Source organism: Oncorhynchus nerka, linkage group LG12, assembly GCF_034236695.1.
Source record: "Oncorhynchus nerka isolate Pitt River linkage group LG12, Oner_Uvic_2.0, whole genome shotgun sequence".
NCBI classification, from domain to species: Eukaryota; Metazoa; Chordata; class Actinopteri; order Salmoniformes; family Salmonidae; genus Oncorhynchus; species Oncorhynchus nerka.
In genome coordinates, this window is record NC_088407.1 from 25,213,274 (window position 1) to 25,230,155 (window position 16,882).

General features: G+C 53.6%; 1 protein-coding gene across 1 annotated transcript in view; it reads right to left on the minus strand.

Annotated features, from left to right (window-relative positions):
* LOC115139063 (neuroligin-2-like) overlaps positions 1-16,882 on the minus strand; it is a 344,275-nt gene that overhangs the window by 113,932 nt on the left and 213,461 nt on the right. The window contains exon 4 of the mRNA XM_065025419.1: positions 3,968-4,117. Within this exon, the coding sequence (XP_064881491.1) occupies positions 3,968-4,117 (150 nt within the window). The remainder of the gene's footprint in view (positions 1-3,967; positions 4,118-16,882) is intronic.

The following is a 16,882-nucleotide window of genomic DNA, read 5'->3' on the forward strand; positions in this document are numbered from 1 at the left end:
TTCATCTACACCCGTCTCCTCCCCATCATCGACACCTGTCTCCTCCCCTTCATCTACACCCGTCTCCTCCCCATCATCGACACCTGTCTCCTCCCCGCCATCTACACCTGTCTCCTCCCCTCATCGACACCTGTCTCCTCCCCTTCATCTACACCCGTCTCCTCCCCTCATCGACACCTGTCTCCTCCCCTCATCGACACCTGTCTCCTCCCCGCCATCTACACCCGTCTCCTCCCCTTCATCTACACCCGTCTCTCCCATCATCGACACCTGTCTCCTCCCCTTCATCTACACCCGTCTCCTCCCCATCATCTACACCTGTCTCCTCCCCTTCATCTACACCTGTCTCCTCCCCATCATCTACACCTGTCTCCTCCCCATCATCGACACCTGTCTCCTCCCCGCCATCTACACCTGTCTCCTCCCCTCATCGACACCTGTCTCCTCCCCTTCATCGACACCTGTCTCCTCCCCGCCATCTACACTGTCTCCTCCCTCATCGACACCTGTCTCCTCCCCTTCATCTACACCTGTCTCCTCCCCTTCATCTACACCCGTCTCCTCCCCTCATCGACACCTGTCTCCTCCCCTCATCGACACCTGTCTCCTCCCCTTCATCTACACCCGTCTCCTCCCCTCATCTACACCTGTCTCCTCCCCTTCATCTACACCCGTCTCCTCCCCTCATCGACACCTGTCTCCTCCCCTTCATCGACACCTGTCTCCTCCCGCCATCTACACCTGTCTCCTCCCCTTCATCTACACCTGTCTCCTCCCCATCATCGACACCTGTCTCCTCCCCGCCATCTACACCCGTCTCCTCCCCATCATCGACACCTGTCTCCTCCCCTTCATCTACACCTGTCTCCTCCCCATCATCTACACCCATCTCCTCCCTCATCGACACCTGTCTCCTCCCCTTCATCTACACCCGTCTCCTCCCCATCATCGACACCTGTCTCCTCCCCTTCATCTACACCCGTCTCCTCCCCTCATCGACACCTGTCTCCTCCCCCGCCATCTACACCCGTCTCCTCCCCGCCATCTACACCCGTCTCCTCCCTTCATCTACACCCGTCTCCTCCCCATCATCGACACCTGTCTCCTCCCCTTCATCTACACCTCGTCTCCTCCCCGCCATCTACACCCGTCTCCTCCCCGCCATCTACACCCGTCTCCTCCCCTTCATCTACACCCGTCTCCTCCCCCATCATCGACACCTGTCTCCTCCCCTTCATCTACACCCGTCTCCTCCCCTCATCGACACCTGTCTCCTCCCTTCATCTACACCCGTCTCTCCCCATCATCGACACCTGTCTCCTCCCCGCCATCTACACCCGTCTCCTCCCCGCCATCTACACCCGTCTCCTCCCTTCATCTACACCCGTCTCCTCCCTTCATCTACACCCGTCTCCTCCCCATCATCGACACCTGTCTCCTCCCCGCCATCTACACCTGTCTCCTCCCCTCATCGACACCTGTCTCCTCCCCTTCATCTACACCCGTCTCCTCCCCTCATCGACACCTGTCTCCTCCCCTTCATCTACACCCGTCTCCTCCCCTCATCGACACCTGTCTCCTCCCCGCCATCTACACCCGTCTCCTCCCCTTCATCTACACCCGTCTCCTCCCCATCATCGACACCTGTCTCCTCCCCGCCATCTACACCTGTCTCCTCCCTCATCGACACCTGTCTCCTCCCCTTCATCTACACACCTGTCTCCTCCCCTTCATCTACCCCTACACCCTCCTCCCCTCATCGACACCTGTCTCCTCCCCTTCATCTACACCCGTCTCCTCCCCATCATCGACACCTGTCTCCTCCCCGCCATCTACACCCGTCCCTCCACCTCTCCTCCCCTTCATCTACACCCGTCTCCTCCCCATCATCGACACCTGTCTCCTCCCCCTTCATCTACACCCGTCTCCTCCCCATCATCGACACCTGTCTCCTCCCCTTCATCTACACCTGTCTCCTCCCCATCATCGACACCTGTCTCCTCCCCTTCATCTACACCCGTCTCCTCCCCATCATCGACACCTGTCTCCTCCCTCCCCTCATCTATCACACCGTCTCCTCCCCTCATCGACACCTGTCTCCTCCCCTTCATCTACACCCGTCTCCTCCCCTCATCGACACCTGTCTCCTCCCCTTCATCTACACCCCTCCCCTCATCGTCTCCTCCCCTTCATCTACACCCGACATCCTGTCTCCTCCCCGCCATCTACACCCGTCTCCTCCCCTTCATCTACACCCGTCTCCTCCCCATCATCGACACCTGTCTCCTCCCCGCCATCTACACCTGTCTCCTCCCCTCATCGACACCTGTCTCCTCCCCTTCATCTACACCCGTCTCTCCCTCATCGACACCTGTCTCCTCCCCTTCATCTACACCCGTCTCCTCCCCATCATCGACACCTGTCTCCTCCCCGCCATCTACACCCGTCTCCTCCCCATCATCGACACCTGTCTCCTCCCCGCCATCTACACCCGTCTCCTCCCCATCATCGACACCTGTCTCCTCCCCGCCATCTACACCCGTCTCCTCCCCATCATCGACACCTGTCTCCTTCCCTTCATCGACACCCGTCTCCTCCCCACCATCGACACCCGTCTCCTCCCCACCATCGACACCCGTCTCCTCCCCTTCATCGACACCCGTCTCCTCCCCTTCATCGACACCCGTCTCCTCCCCACCATCGACACCCGTCTCCTCGCCACCATCGACACCCGTCTCCTCCCCTTCATCGACACCCGTCTCCTCCCCATCATCGACACCCGTCTCCTCCCCACCATCGACACCCGTCTCCTCGCCACCATCGACACCCGTCTCCTCCCCTTCATCGACACCCGTCTCCTCCCCATCATCGACAGCCGTCTCCTCCCCACCATCGACACCCGTCTCCTCCCCTTCATCGACACCCGTCTCCTCCCCATCATCGACACCCGTCTCCTCCCCATCATCGACACCCGTCTCCTCCCCACCATCGACACCCGTCTCCTCCCCTTCATCGACACCCGTCTCCTCCCCATCATCGACACCCGTCTCCTCCCCATCATCGACACCCGTCTCCTCCCCATCATCGACACCTGTCTCCTCCCCATCATCGACACCCGTCTCCTCCCCATCATCGACACCCGTCTCCTCCCCCTCATCGACAACCGACTCCTCCCCGTCGTCAACACCTGTCAACTCCCCTTCAACAAGTGACATCAATAAGGGATCATAGCTTTCACCTGGTCAGTCTATGTCATGGAAAGATGTCCTAATGTTTTGTACACTCAATTAATATCTCTATTACAGTACCCTATGGGCTGGTTTCAAGATATATAGGCCTTAATAAAGTACAACATTTCCTTTATTTAACCAGGTAGGCCAGTTGAGAACAAGTTCTCATTTACAATTGCGACCTGGCATGCAGTTGCATCACAGTGTGATAGGCCTTAACAAACCGACTCGATTTTGATCTACTTCTACTTTTGTAAGATGAAATATAAGTGATATATGTTCTGTTGCTCTGCTCTGCTCTGAGTTGATGTGCAGTTAAAGTGAAAAATAGGGGACCCTATAAAGATGCCTGGGCCAACTTCCATTTGCATGACTATGCCTCGCTCCAATATTTCTGTCTTGTAAAAATAAATATATTTACAGGGAGCACACTCTGACTCGGTCTACGCACAGAGCACTTGCATCAGACCAGATCAATCGATGCCAAGCCTTACATCAGAGGAACTCTGCAGACAAGAGCAATCAACAGTGGAATTCTGTGTAGAAACCTTGGAGAAAACAGATAGTTGAGAGGATGGGAGATATTTCCTCTGTATTGCATTACTCCTTCAAAATCTTTTCCCATCACAAGATGGAGGAAATCGTCTATTTCATATGTTCACAACTGGTAAACAGTGTGTGTGTGCGTGCGTACACGTGTGAGTGTGTGTGTAGATAAAGAAGTAATCAGATCTTACCGAGCACGCCCAGACGATAGTTCATAGAGACCACGATGACGTTGCCGTAGGCGGCGAGGACGCTGGCGTCAAACATGTTTCCGGTTCCTTCCATGTAGGAGCCGCCGTGAATGAACAGCATCACCGGCTTCTTCCTGCGGTCACGGATGTCTTCAGACACACCACACACACACACACACACACACACACACACACACACACACACACACACACACACACACACACACACACACACACACACACACACACACACACACACACACAAAGGAGAAGAAGAGTGAGAGAGGTAGAAAAATAAAGTCAATGAATGTTTCTCCATCAAGAACAACTTTAAGCCATACCTGTAGAATCAACACCATAATATCAGTTTGATATTGGATTATGGGTGGAGGTGTAGTAGATCTGTAAGTCTAATGGGGACATGGGTGTATAGGGGCTTTCAGATACCGTTTATATAGTGGTGGTAGTGTGCGGGGTGTGAAATATAACTTCCAGCAACACACAAACAATACACAGCTCCCTGATCCACTCTGTGTCTGGTAGCCTGTCTGCCTCGCCGCTCACAGAATTGAATTTGCAACACAATGCTGTAACGATGTGCGCTGAGAGTCGGGAAGCAAGTTCAGGGAGGGAGTGTTTTAATCAAATAAACGGAACATAATACAAAACAAGAAACACTAACAGCACACAGACATGAAACTGAAACAATAACGCCTGGGGAAGGAACCAAAGAGAGGGAGATATGTAGGGAAGGAACCAAAGAGAGGGACATATGTAGGGAAGGAACCAAAGAGAGGGGGAAGGAACCAAAGAGAGGGACATACATATGTAGGGGAAGGAACCAAAGAGAGGGACATATGTAGGGAAGGAACCAAAGAGAGGACATATGTAGGAAGGAACCAAAGAGAGGGACATATGTAGGGAAGGAACCAAAGAGAGGGACATATGTAGGGAAGGAACCAAAGAGAGGGACATATGTAGGGAAGGAACCAAAGAGAGGGACATATATAGGGAAGGAACCAAAGAGAGGGACATAAAAGAACCAAAGAGGGACATATGTAGGGAAGGAACCAAAGAGAGGGGCACCAAAGGAACCAAAGAGGGACATATGTAGGGAAGGAACCAAAGAGAGGGAGGGAAGGAACCAAAGAGAGGGACATATGTAGGGAAGGAACCAAAGAGAGGGACATATGTAGGGGAAGGAGGGACATATGTAGGGAAGGAACCAAAGAGAGGGACATATGTAACCAAAGGAGAAGGGGAACCAAAGAGGGAGGGACATATGTAGGGAAGGAACCAAAGAGAGGGACATATGTAGGGAAGGAACCAAAGAGAGGGAAGGAACAAAGAGAGGACATATGTAGGGAAGGAACCAAAGAGGGACATATGTAGGGAAGGAACCAAAGAGAGGGGACATATGTAGGGAAGGAACCAAAGAGAGGACATATGGAGAAAGAGAGGGACATATGTAGGAAGGAACCAAAGAGAGGGACATATGTAGGGAAGGAACCAAAGAGAGGGACATATGTAGGGAAGGAACCAAAGAGGGAGATATGTAGGGAAGGAACAAAGAACCAAAGAGGGACATATGTAGGGAAGGAACATATGTAGGGAAGGAACCAAAGAGAGGGACATATGTAGGGAAGGAACCAAAGAGAGGGACATATGTAGGGAAGGAACCAAAGAGAGGGACATATGTAGGGAAGGAACCAAAGAGAGGGACATATGTAGGGAAGGAACCAAAGAGAGGGACATATGTAGGGAAGGAACCAAAGAGAGGGACATATGTAGGGAAGGAACCAAAGAGAGGGACATATGTAGGGAAGGAACCAAAGAGAGGGACATATATGTAGGGAAGGAACCAAAGAGAGGGACATAGGGGAAGGAACCAAAGAGAGGGACATATGTAGGGAAGGAACCAAAGAGGGGACATATGTAGGGAAGGAACCAAAGAGAGGGACATATGTAGGGAAGGAACCAAAGAGAGGGACATATGTAGGGAAGGAACCAAAGAGAGGGACATATGTAGGGAAGGAACCAAAGAGAGGGACATATGTACATATATATGGGAAGGAACCAAAGAGAGGGACATATGTAGGGAAGGAACCAAAGAGAGGGACATATGTAGGGAAGGAACATATGTAGGGAAGGAACCAAAGAGAGGGACATATGGGGAAGGAACCAAAGAGGGACATATGGGGAAGGAACATATGTAGGGAAGGAACCAAAGAGAGGGACATAGGGGAAGGAACCAAAGAGAGGGACATATGTAGGGAAGGAACCAAAGAGAGGGAAGGAACCAAAGAAGAGAGAGGACATATGTAGGGAAGGAACCAAAGAGGAGGGACATATGTAGGAAGGAACCAAAGAGAGGACATATGTAGGGAAGGAACCAAAGAGAGGGACATATGAGGAAGGAACAAAGAGAGGGACATATGTAGGGAAGGAACCAAAGAGAGGGACATATATAGGGAAGGTAATCAGGGAAGTGATGGAGTCCAGGTGAGTCTGATGACGCGCAGGTACGTGTAACGATGGTGATAGGTGTGCGCCATAACGAGCAGCCTGGTGACCTAGAGGCCGGAGAGGGAGCACAAATGACAAATGCAAAACGCAAAAAATATATTCTCTTGATTTAAAACATTTCCGACCCGAAATTGTTCTGTTCCGTAAGACGACCCGCGGGTTGAAATCATTTGTTCATTACCCCCGCCGGCTGATATTTTTTCAAGTCAACCGTGGTGAACTGCTGATATCCAACCCGATGCAGGACTCTAGTCTCAGTGTCTGTGTCTGTCTGTATATGGTTTGGTTTTACTATCCTTGTGGGTACTAGAAGTCCTCACAAGGATAGTAAAACAAGGACAATCGGACAAGTGGGACATGTCGCCGGTCCCCACAAGGAAAAGGCTATTTTAGGCTTAGGTTTAGGGTTAGAATTAGGCTTTGGGGTTAGGTTCAGTTTTAGAGTTAGAGTTAGGGAAAACTAGTATCTAGCACTGGGATTGAACACACAACTTTCGGAGCCACAGAGTGCTGCTTAAACTCCCATCCACCATTCCCGTTCACAATGCCCTAGCAAGCCGCCAGCCTACTGGAAGGTAATAGGCGCTCATGGTGCCCCTAGTGGACGGTATTCCTTTCACACTTCGTCCAGTCCAAATCTAATCCGGTACCAGCAGAATCGGCACCTCTTGGCCTGAAACAAACGTGTGTGTCTACCAAGCTCCTGGGCTGGGGGATAATTATTATGAGGGAGCAGCAGAGAAGAACAGCAACATAAATAACCACTCTAGTATCTCTTAGAGAGAGAGACAGAGAGAGAGAGAGAGACAGAGAGAGATGTCAGAGAGAAGGACAGAGAGAGAGACAGAGAGAGAGAGAGACAGAGAGAGATGTCAGAGAGAAAGACAGAGAGAGATGTCAGAGAGAGACAGAGAGAGGAGAGACAGATAGAGACAGAGAGAGAGAGAGAGACAGAGAGAGAGAGAGACAGAGAGAGAGACAGAGAGAGAGAGAGAGACAGAGAGACAGAGAGAGAGACAGAGAGAGAGAGAGACAGAGAGAGAGAGACAGAGAGAGAGAGAGAGACAGAGAGAGAGAGAGAGACAGAGAGAGAGCGACAGAGAGAGATGTCAGAGAGAAAGACAGAGAGAGATGTCAGAGAGAAAGACAGAGAGAGATGTCAGAGAGAAGGACAGAGAGAGAGACAGAGAGAGAGAGAGACAGAGAGAGATGTCAGAGAGAAAGACAGAGAGAGATGTCAGAGAGAAAGACAGAGAGAGATGTCAGAGAGAAGGACAGAGAGAGAGACAGAGAGAGAGAGAGACAGAGAGAGATGTCAGAGAGAAAGACAGAGAGAGATGTCAGAGAGAAGAGACAGAGAGATGTCAGAGAGAAAGACAGAGAGAGATGTCAGAGAGAAAGACAGAGAGAGATGTCAGAGAGAAAGACAGAGATAGATGTCAGAGAGAAGGACAGAGAGAGATGTCAGAGAGAAAGACAGAGAGAGATGTCAGAGAGAGAGCCAGAGAGAGAGAGATGTCAGAGAGAAAGACAGAGAGAGATGTCAGAGAGAAAGACAGAGAGAGATGTCAGAGAGAAGACAGAGAGAGATGTCAGAGAGAAAGACAGAGAGATGTCAGAGAGAAAGAAGAGAGATGTCAGAGAGAAAGACAGAGAGAGATGTCAGAGAGAAAGACAGAGAGAGATGTCAGAGAAAGACAGAGAGAGATGTCAGAGAGAAAGACAGAGATAGATGTCAGAGAGAAGACAGAGAGATGTCAGAGAGAAAGACAGAGAGAGATGTCAGAGAGAAGGCCAGAGAGAGATGTCAGAGAGAAAGAGAGAGAGATGTCAGAGAGAAGGCCAGAGAGAGATTTCAGAGAGAAAGACAGAGAGAGATGTCAGAGAGAGAGACAGACAGACAGACAGACAGACAGACAGAGAGAGATCCTGTTACTGGTTGCGGTGGCAGGTAACCAAGTGGTTAGAGTGTTGGGCCAGTGATGAAAGGTTGCTAGTTCGAATCCCCGAGCTGACAAGGTAAAAATCTGTCATTCTGAACAAGGCAGTTAACCCACAGTTCCCTGGTAGGCCGTCATTGTAAATAAGAATTTGTTCTTAATTAACTGACTTTCCTAGTTAAATAAAAATAAATCACAAATTGGTTGCCAAGTCTGGTTCTATAACAAATATGTTACACACAACAGATGTACAAACACAAAACAGCAGCAAACACAGACACACACACACAGACAAATACACAGACAGCTGCAATTGTGTCACCATGGCAACTGCTTCAACTTGATTCCTCCTTTCTTTTCCTTCTCACTTTCTCTCTCTCTCTCCCTCCCTCACTCCTTCTCTTGAACAGCAGCCATTCCATCACATGGACTAGCTCTCATTGACTGTTGCCATGGAGACATATTGCAGTCACGAATCTCTAACCCCTTGACACCGCTCCACTTCTCCACGTCTCCTCCTGAAACCACCTCTAACCCCTTGACACCCCTCCACTTCTCCACGTCTCCTCCTGAAACCACCTCTAACCCCTTGACACCCCTCCACTTCTCCGTCTCCTCCTGAAACCACCTCTAACCCCTTGACACCCCTCCACTTCTCCACGTCTCCTCCTGAAACCACCTCTAACCCCTTGACACCCCTCTCCACTCCTGAAACCACCTCTAACCCCTTGACACCCCTCCACTTCTCCACGTCTCCTCCTGAAACCACCTCTAACCCCTTGACACCCCTCCACTCCTCCACGTCTCCTCCTGAAACCACCTCTAACCCCTTGACACCCCTCCCACTTCTCCACGTCTCCTCCTGAAACCACCTCTAACCCCTTGACACCCCTCCACTTCTCCACGTCTCCTCCTGAAACCACCTCTAACCCCTTGACACCCCTCCACTTCTCCACGTCTCCTCCTGAAACCACCTCTAACCCCTTGACACCTCCACTTCTCCACGTCTCCTCCTGAAACCACCTCTAACCCCTTGACACCTCTTGACCACTTCTCCACGTCTCCTCCTGAAACCACCTCTAACCCCTTGACACCGCTCCACTTCTCCACGTCTCCTCCTGAAACCACCTCTAAAGCCCCTTGACACCCCTCCACTTCTCCACGTCTCCTCCTGAAACCACCTCTAACCCCTTGACACCCCTCCACTCCTCCACGTCTCCTCCTGAAACCACCTCTAACCCCTTGACACCGCTCCACTTCTCCACGTCTCCTCCTGAAACCACCTCTAACCCCTTGACACCGCTCCACTTCTCCACGTCTCCTCCTGAAACCACCTCTAACCCCTTGACACCCTCCAAACCACCTCTAACCCCCTTGACACCCTCCACTTCTCCACGTCTCCTCCTGAAACCACCTCTAACCCCTTGACACCCCTCCACTTCTCCACGTCTCCTCCTGAAACCACCTCTAACCCCTTGACACCCCTCCACTTCTCCACGTCTCCTCCTGAAACCACCTCTAACCCCTTGACACCCCTCCACTTCTCCACGTCTCCTCCTGAAACCACCTCTAACCCCTTGACACCCTCCACTTCTCCACGTCTCCTCCTGAAACCACCTCTAACCCCTTGACACCCACTTCTCCACGTCTCTCCTGAAACCACCTCTAACCCCTTGTCTCCTCCTCCTGAAACCACCTCTAACCCCTTGACACCCCTCCACTTCTCCACGTCTCCTCCTGAAACCACCTCTAACCCCTTGACACCCCTCCACTTCTCCACGTCTCCTCCTGAAACCACCTCTAACCCCTTGACACCCCTCCACTTCTCCACGTCTCCTCCTGAAACCACCTCTAACCCCTTGACACCCTCCACTTCTCCACGTCTCCTCCTGAAACCACCTCTAACCCCTTGACACCCCTCCACTTCTCCACGTCTCCTCCTGAAACCACCTCTAACCCCTTGACACCCTCCACTTCTCCACGTCTCCTCCTGAAACCACCTCTAACCCCTTGACACCCCTCCACTCTCCACGCTCTCCTGGAAACCACGTCTCCTCCTGAAACCACCTCTAACCCCTTGACACCCCTCCACTTCTCCACGTCTCCTCCTGAAACCACCTCTAACCCCTTGACACCGCTCCACTTCTCCACGTCTCCTCCTGAAACCACCTCTAACCCCTTGACACCCCTCCACTTCTCCACGTCTCCTCCTGAAACCACCTCTAACCCCTTGACACCCTCCACTCCTCCACGTCTCCTCCTGAAACCACCTCTAACCCCTTGACACCTCCCACTCCCACGTCCTCCTGAAACCACCTCTAACCCCTTGACACCCCCTCCACTTCTCCACGTCTCCTCCTGAAACCACCTCTAACCCCTTGACACCCCTCCACTTCTCCACGTCTCCTCCTGAAACCACCTCTAACCCCTTGACACCCTCCACTTCTCCACGTCTCCTCCTGAAACCACCTCTAACCCCTTGACACCCCTCCACTTCTCCACGTCTCCTCCTGAAACCACCTCTAACCCCTTGACACCCCTCCACTTCTCCACGTCTCCTCCTGAAACCACCTCTAACCCCCTTGACACCCCTCCACTTCTCCACGTCTCCTCCTGAAACCACCTCTAACCCCTTGACACCCCTCCACTTCTCCACGTCTCCTCCTGAAACCACCTCTAACCCCTTGACACCCCTCCACTTCTCCACGTCTCCTCCTGAAACCACCTCTAACCCCCTTGAACCCTCCACTTCAAACCACCTCTAACCCCTTGACACCCCTCCACTTCTCCACGTCTCCTCCTGAAACCACCTCTAACCCCTTGACACCCCTCCCACTTCTCCACGTCTCCTCCTGAAACCACCTCTAACCCCTTGACACCCCTCCACTTCTCCACGTCTCCTCCTGAAACCACCTCTAACCCCTTGACACCCTCTCCACTTCTCCACGTCTCCTCCTGAAACCACCTATAACCCCTTGACACCGCTCCACTTCTCCACGTCTCCTCCTGAAACCACCTCTAACCCTTGACACCCCTCCACTGACAAACCACCTCCAACCCCTTGACACCGCTCCACTTCTCCCGTCTCCTCCTGAAACCACCTCTAACCCCTTGACACCCCTCCACTTCTCCACGTCTCCTCCTGAAACCACCTCTAACCCCTTGACACCCCTCCACTTCTCCACGTCTCCTCCTGAAACCACCTCTAACCCCTTGACACCCCCTCCACCCCCTCCACTTCTCCGTCTCCTCCTGAAACCACCTCTAACCCCTTGACACCCCTCCACTTCTCCACGTCTCCTCCTGAAACCACCTCTAACCCCTTGACACCGCTCCACTTCTCCACGTCTCCTCCTGAAACCACCTCTAACCCCTTGACACCCTCCACTTCTCCACGTCTCCTCCTGAAACCACCTCTAACCCCTTGACACCCCTCCACTTCTCCACGTCTCCTCCTGAAACCACCTCTAACCCCTTGACACCCTCCACTTCTCCACGTCTCCTCCTGAAACCACCTCTAACCCCTTGACACCCCTCCACTTCTCCACGTCTCCTCCTGAAACCACCTCTAACCCCTTGACACCCCTCCACTTCTCCACGTCTCCTCCTGAAACCACCTCTAACCCCTTGACACCCCTCCACTTCTCCACGTCTCCTCCTGAAACCACCTCTAACCCCTTGACACCCCTCCACTTCTCCACGTCTCCTCCTGAAACCACCTCTAACCCCTTGACACCCCTCCACTTCTCCACGTCTCCTCCTGAAACCACCTCTAACCCCTTGACACCCTCCACTTCTCCACGTCTCCTCCTGAAACCACCTCTAACCCCTTGACACCCCTCCACTTCTCCACGTCTCCTCCTGAAACCACCTCTAACCCACCCCTCCACTTGTCTCCTCCTGAAACCACCTCTAACCCCTTGACCCTCCACTTCTCCCGTCTCCTCCTGAAACCACCTCTAACCCCTTGACACCCTCCACTTCTCCACGTCTCCTCCTGAAACCACCTCTAACCCCTTGACACCCCTCCACTTCTCCACGTCTCCTCCTGAAACCACCTCTAACCCCTTGACACCCCTCCACTTCTCCACGTCTCCTCCTGAAACCACCTCTAACCCCTTGACACCTCCACTTCTCCACGTCTCCTCCTGAAACCACCTCTAACCCCTTGACACCCCTCCACTTCTCCACGTCTCCTCCTGAAACCACCTCTAACCCCTTGACACCCCTCCACTTCTCCACGTCTCCTCCTGAAACCACCTCTAACCCCTTGACACCCCTCCACTTCTCCACGTCTCCTCCTGAAACCACCTCTAACCCCTTGACACCCCTCCACTTCTCCACGTCTCCTCCTGAAACCACGTCTCCTAACCCCTTGACACCCCTCCACTTCTCCACGTCTCCTCCTGAAACCACCTATAACCCCTTGACACCCCTCCACTTCTCCACGTCTCCTCCTGAAACCACCTCTAACCCCTTGACACCCCTCCACTTCTCCACGTCTCCTCCTGAAACCACCTCTAACCCCTTGACACCCTCCACTTCTCCACGTCTCCTCCTGAAACCACCTCTAACCCCTTGACACCCCTCCACTTCTCCACGTCTCCTCCTGAAACCACCTCTAACCCCTTGACACCCTCCACTTCTCCACGTCTCCTCCTGAAACCACCTCTAACCCCTTGACACCGCTCCACTTCTCCACGTCTCCTCCTGAAACCACCTCTAACCCCTTGACACCCCTCCACTTCTCCACGTCTCCTCCTGAAACCACCTCTAACCCCTTGACACCCTCCACTCCTCCACGTCTCCTCCTGAAACCACCTCTAACCCCTTGACACCCCTCCACTTCTCCACGTCTCCTCCTGAAACCACCTCTAACCCCTTGACACCCCTCCACTTCTCCACGTCTCCTCCTGAAACCACCTCTAACCCTTGACACCCTCCACTTCTCCACGTCTCCTCCTGAAACCACCTCTAACCCCTTGACACCCCTCCACTTCTCCACGTCTCCTCCTGAAACCACCTCTAACCCCTTGACACCCCTCCACTTCTCCACGTCTCCTCCTGAAACCACCTCTAACCCCTTGACACCCCTCCACTTCTCCACGTCTCCTCCTGAAACCACCTCTAACCCCTTGACACCCTCCACTTCTCCACGTCTCCTCCTGAAACCACCTCTAACCCCTTGACACCCCTCCACTTCTCCACGTCTCCTCCTGAAACCACCTCTAACCCCTTGACACCCCTCCACTTCTCCACGTCTCCTCCTGAAACCACCTCTAACCCCTTGACACCCTCCACTTCTCCACGTCTCCTCCTGAAACCACCTCTAACCCCTTGACACCCCTCCACTTCTCCACGTCTCCTCCTGAAACCACCTCTAACCCCTTGACACCCCTCCACTTCTCCACGTCTCCCACCTCCCCCTGAAACCACCTCTAACCCCTCTAACCCCTTGACTCCACTTCTCCACGTCTCCTCCTGAAACCACCTCTAACCCCTTGACACCCCTCCACTTCTCCACGTCTCCTCCTGAAACCACCTCTAACCCCTTGACACCCTCCACTTCTCCACGTCTCCTGAAACCACCTCTAACCCCTTGACACCCCTCCACTTCTCCACGAAACCACCTCTAACCCCTTGACACCCCTCCACTTCTCCACGTCTCCTCCTGAAACCACCTCTAACCCCTTGACACCCCTCCACTTCTCCACGTCTCCTCCTGAAACCACCTCTAACCCCTTGACACCCTCCACTTCTCCACGTCTCCTCCTGAAACCACCTCTAACCCCTTGACACCCCTCCACTTCTCCACGTCTCCTCCTGAAACCACCTCTAACCCCTGACACCCCTCCACTTCTCCACGTCTCCTCCTGAAACCACCTCTAACCCCTTGACACCCCTCCACTTCTCCACGTCTCCTCCTGAAACCACCTCTAACCCCTTGACACCCTCCACTTCTCCACGTCTCCTCCTGAAACCACCTCTAACCCCTGACACCCCTCCACTTCTCCACGTCTCCTCCTGAAACCACCTCTAACCCCTTGACACCCCTCCACTTCTCCACGTCTCCTCCTGAAACCACCTCTAACCCCTTGACACCCCTCCACTTCTCCACGTCTCCTCCTGAAACCACCTCTAACCCCTTGACACCGCTCCACTTCTCCACCTGAAACCACCTCTAACCCCTTGACACCCCTCCACTTCTCCACGTCCTCCTGAAACCACCTCTAACCCCTTGACACCCCTCCACTTCTCCACGTCTCCTCCTGAAACCACCTCTAACCCCTACACCCCTCCACTTCTCCACGTCTCCTCCTGAAACCACCTCTAACCCCTTGACACCCCCTCCACTTCTCCACGTCTCCTCCTGAAACCACCTCTAACCCCTTGACACCCCTCCACTCCTCCACGTCTCCTCCTGAAACCACCTCTAACCCTTGACACCCTCCACTTCTCCACGAAACCACCTCTAACCCCTCCCCTCCACTTCTCCACGTCTCCTCCTGAAACCACCTCTAACCCCTTGACACCCCTCCACTTCTCCACGTCTCCTCCTGAAACCACCTCTAACCCCTTGACACCCCTCCACTTCTCCACGTCTCCTCCTGAAACCACCTCTAACCCCTTGACACCCTCCACTTCTCCACGTCTCCTCCTGAAACCACCTCTAACCCCTTGACACCCCTCCACTTCTCCACGTCTCCTCCTGAAACCACCTCTAACCCCTTGACACCGCTCCACTTCTCCACGTCTCCTGAAACCACCTCTAACCCCTTGACACCCCTCCACTTCTCCACGTCTCCTCCTGAAACCACCTCTAACCCCTTGACACCCCTCCACTCCTCCACGACACCCCTCCACTCTCCCGTCCTCCTGAAACCACCTCTAACCCCTTGACACCCCTCCACTTCTCCACGTCTCCTCCTGAAACCACCTCTAACCCCTTGACACCCTCCACTCTCCACGTCTCCTCCTGAAACCACCTCTAACCCCTTGACACCCCTCCACTTCTCCACGTCTCCTCCTGAAACCACCTCTAACCCCTTGACACCCCTCCACTTCTCCACGTCTCCTCCTGAAACCACCTCTAACCCCTTGACACCCCTCCACTTCTCCACGTCTCCTCCTGAAACCACCTCTAACCCCTTGACACCCCTCCACTTCTCCACGTCTCCTCCTGAAACCACCTCTAACCCTGACACCCCTCCACTTCTCCACGTCTCCTCCTGAAACCACCTCTAACCCCTTCCACTTCTCCACGAAACCACCTCTACCACCCCTCCACTTCTCCACGTCTCCTCCTGAAACCACCTCTAACCCCTTGACACCCTCCACTTCTCCACGTCTCCTCCTGAAACCACCTCTAACCCCTTGACACCCCTCCACTCCACGTCACTCCTGAAACCACCTCTAACCCCTTGACACCCCTCCCTCCACGTCTCCTCCTGAAACCACCTCTAACTCTCCTCCCTCCTGAAACCACCTCTAACCCCTTGACACCCCTCCACTTCTCCACGTCTCCTCCTGAAACCACCTCTAACCCCTTGACACCCCTCCACTTCTCCACACGCTCCTCCTGAAACCACCTCTAACCCCTTGACACCCCTCCACTTCTCCACGTCTCCTCCTGAAACCACCTCTAACCCCTTGACACCCCTCCACTTCTCCACGTCCTCCTCCTGAAACCCACTTCTCCTAAACCCCTTGACACCCTCCACTTCTCCACGTCTCCTCCTGAAACCACCTCTAACCCCTTGACACCCCTCCACTTCTCACGTCTCCTCCTGAAACCACCTCTAACCCCTTGACACCCCACTCCACTCTCCACGTCTCCTCCTGAAACCACCTCTAACCCCTTGACACCCCTCCACTTCTCCACGTCTCCTCCTGAAACCACCTCTAACCCCTTGACACCCCTCCACTTCTCCACGTCTCCTCCTGAAACCACCTCTAACCCCTTGACACCCCTCCACTTCTCCACGTCTCCTCCTGAAACCACCTCTAACCCCTTGACACCCCTTGACACTCCTCCACGCTCCACTTCCCCTCCTCCACTTCTCCACGTCTCCTCCTGAAACCACCTCTAACCCCTTGACACCGCTCCACTTCTCCACGTCTCCTCCTGAAACCACCTCTAACCCCTTGACACCCCTCCACTTCTCCACGTCTCCTCCTGAAACCACCTCTAACCCCTTGACACCCCTCCACTTCTCCACGTCTCCTCCTGAAACCACCTCTAACCCCTTGACACCGCTCCACTTCTCCACGTCTCCTCCTGAAACCACCTCTAACCCCTAACCCCTTGACACCCTCCACTTCTCCACGTCTCCTCCTGAAACCACCTCTAACCCCTTGACACCCCTCCACTTCTCCACGTCTCCTCCTGAAACCACCTCTAACCCCTTGACACCCCCACTCCAAACCACCTCCCCCTCCACTTCTCCAC